At 43.5% G+C, this 1875-nt stretch overlaps 1 protein-coding gene across 1 annotated transcript; it reads left to right on the forward strand.

The window, feature by feature from the left end:
* Nucleotides 1-520: 520 nt before the first annotated feature.
* Nucleotides 521-980, forward strand: SARC_15165 (hypothetical protein; the record flags this gene model as incomplete). Its single annotated transcript, XM_014290710.1, has 2 exons — nucleotides 521-600; nucleotides 756-980. Coding segments are annotated over 2 exons (305 nt in total), but the record flags the coding sequence as incomplete, so codon positions are not given.
* Nucleotides 981-1875: the final 895 nt, after the last annotated feature.

The raw sequence follows: 1875 nt of genomic DNA on the forward strand, positions 1-1875 counted from the left end.
TACACACATATATATATATGTATGTATGAATGTATGTATGTATGTATGTATGTATGTATGTATGTATGTATGTATGCATGCATGCATGCAAATATGTATGTTATATATATATATATATATATATTACGCATGCATGTATTTTATAAGCTTGCCCTATCACTGAGCCCACAATTGTATATTACTGCCGCTGTGCTGGCATTCGGCTGGCTTTTATTTGACACTTCGTGCCGTATAGTCATCTTTCTCCCAGAAGTTCTTCTGTAATATTCAGTATGACGGTTTTGGTCAATGTATGGTCTTAGTATGTGTAGCCCCATCATTTAGCGATCACTCTGCCAACTCAGAACATAGCCGTTCCATTTTTTCGTCGTAGATATCGTTCAATTTGTAGGTTTTTTTCATGTGGATCTCTGTCACGTCATGTCACAACCAAGACGGTTTTCACAATCTTCATTATTCGAATCATCCTAATGATTTTCAATATACTAATTATTTGATCTGTATATCTCCATACACTCAGGTGTGGCCTTTGGGGAAGTTCAAAGCGATGACCGTCGGAAAGTGAAGCTCGATGACGACGGTCGCACTGTGAAGGCTAGGGTATGTTTAACGGCGCATTGCGTACACATATACACACATTTGTGTCTTTTGCGATCTGGGAATGACTCATTCGTGAGCGCCGCGCTTTCCAATTCATATCTCTCTGCATACGATTCATATACTACCGTTGTCTACCCTATTTGTAACCATCACAGCCTGGGAATATCTTTCCCATGAGCTCGGCGCTAATAGTCGACGCACTGGCAGTGGCATCGTTTTTGGCTATGCTAGAGTGTCGCACAAGTGTGGGCGTGCAGTTGCTGTCGCGTGCACTGTTAGAGGTGGCCAACTCCGAGTACACCACATGGAGGGGCCGAGAGGGCACTATGGGCAGAAGGGTGTCGCTGCTAGAAGCACGATGCGGTTGCTTTACTAATTTGGTAGGTCTGGAGTGATATCCTGTGTATCTGTTTACTATATATCTCGGTTCGTCGTATTAGTGGGATCAACCATGTGCTATCCCATGTATTACCAGAGGTTACCGACTTCGAATACGCCACCTGAAGAGGCCGGGAGGGCGTTGTGGGCAGAAAGGTATCGCTGCTGAAAGTACGATGTGGTTGCTTTACTATTCTAGTAAGTTTAGTGCGATATCCTGCGTATGTATCTACTATCTGTCAGATTGTCCTATGAGTACAAGCGTGCAGTTACTGTCACGTTCGCTGTTAGAGGTTGCCAACGTATAGTATACTCCAATGAGTTGCGAGAGTTGGGCTCTATGTATCACTTCACTAGTGCAGGGAGGTTACTATGGATAGAAGGAGTTCACAGTTCGCAGCACGATGTGCTGTGATGTAAATACGGCTTCTTTAAATCGGGTTGTGTGCATGTCTTTAAGATAATTAATGCCACAAGTGCGGGTGTGTAGTTATTGTCATGTGAAGGACACGCAGGTACTATATAGACTATTATAAGATGCCCGATCAGAATCCGCTGCTTTGATGGTTGAGCGAGGGTAACATGGTTATAAGGAACGTACTGTTCAATTTACGATGCGAGTGTGAGTGGGATCCTGCGAATGTAAATAATACCTAAGCCTGTGCACATGGCGTGTATGACGTATTTGGCACGTGCATCATCCCAAATTCGTTCACTAGAGTCGCTGCGTACACCACATGCAGAATCAGAGTGTACGACGGGTTGACCAATCTCACTGATATAGACAAGATATAGATGTCTAGCTTTGCGGCCAGTATAGCATCTAAAAATGAACAATATCCATGTTGTTCTTGCCGTGCATAGTCTCATTGTGTGATTGCTGTGAAGATTTAGAGC

Source organism: Sphaeroforma arctica (assembly GCF_001186125.1).
Source record: "Sphaeroforma arctica JP610 unplaced genomic scaffold supercont1.5706, whole genome shotgun sequence".
Lineage (NCBI taxonomy): Eukaryota > Ichthyosporea > Ichthyophonida > Sphaeroforma > Sphaeroforma arctica.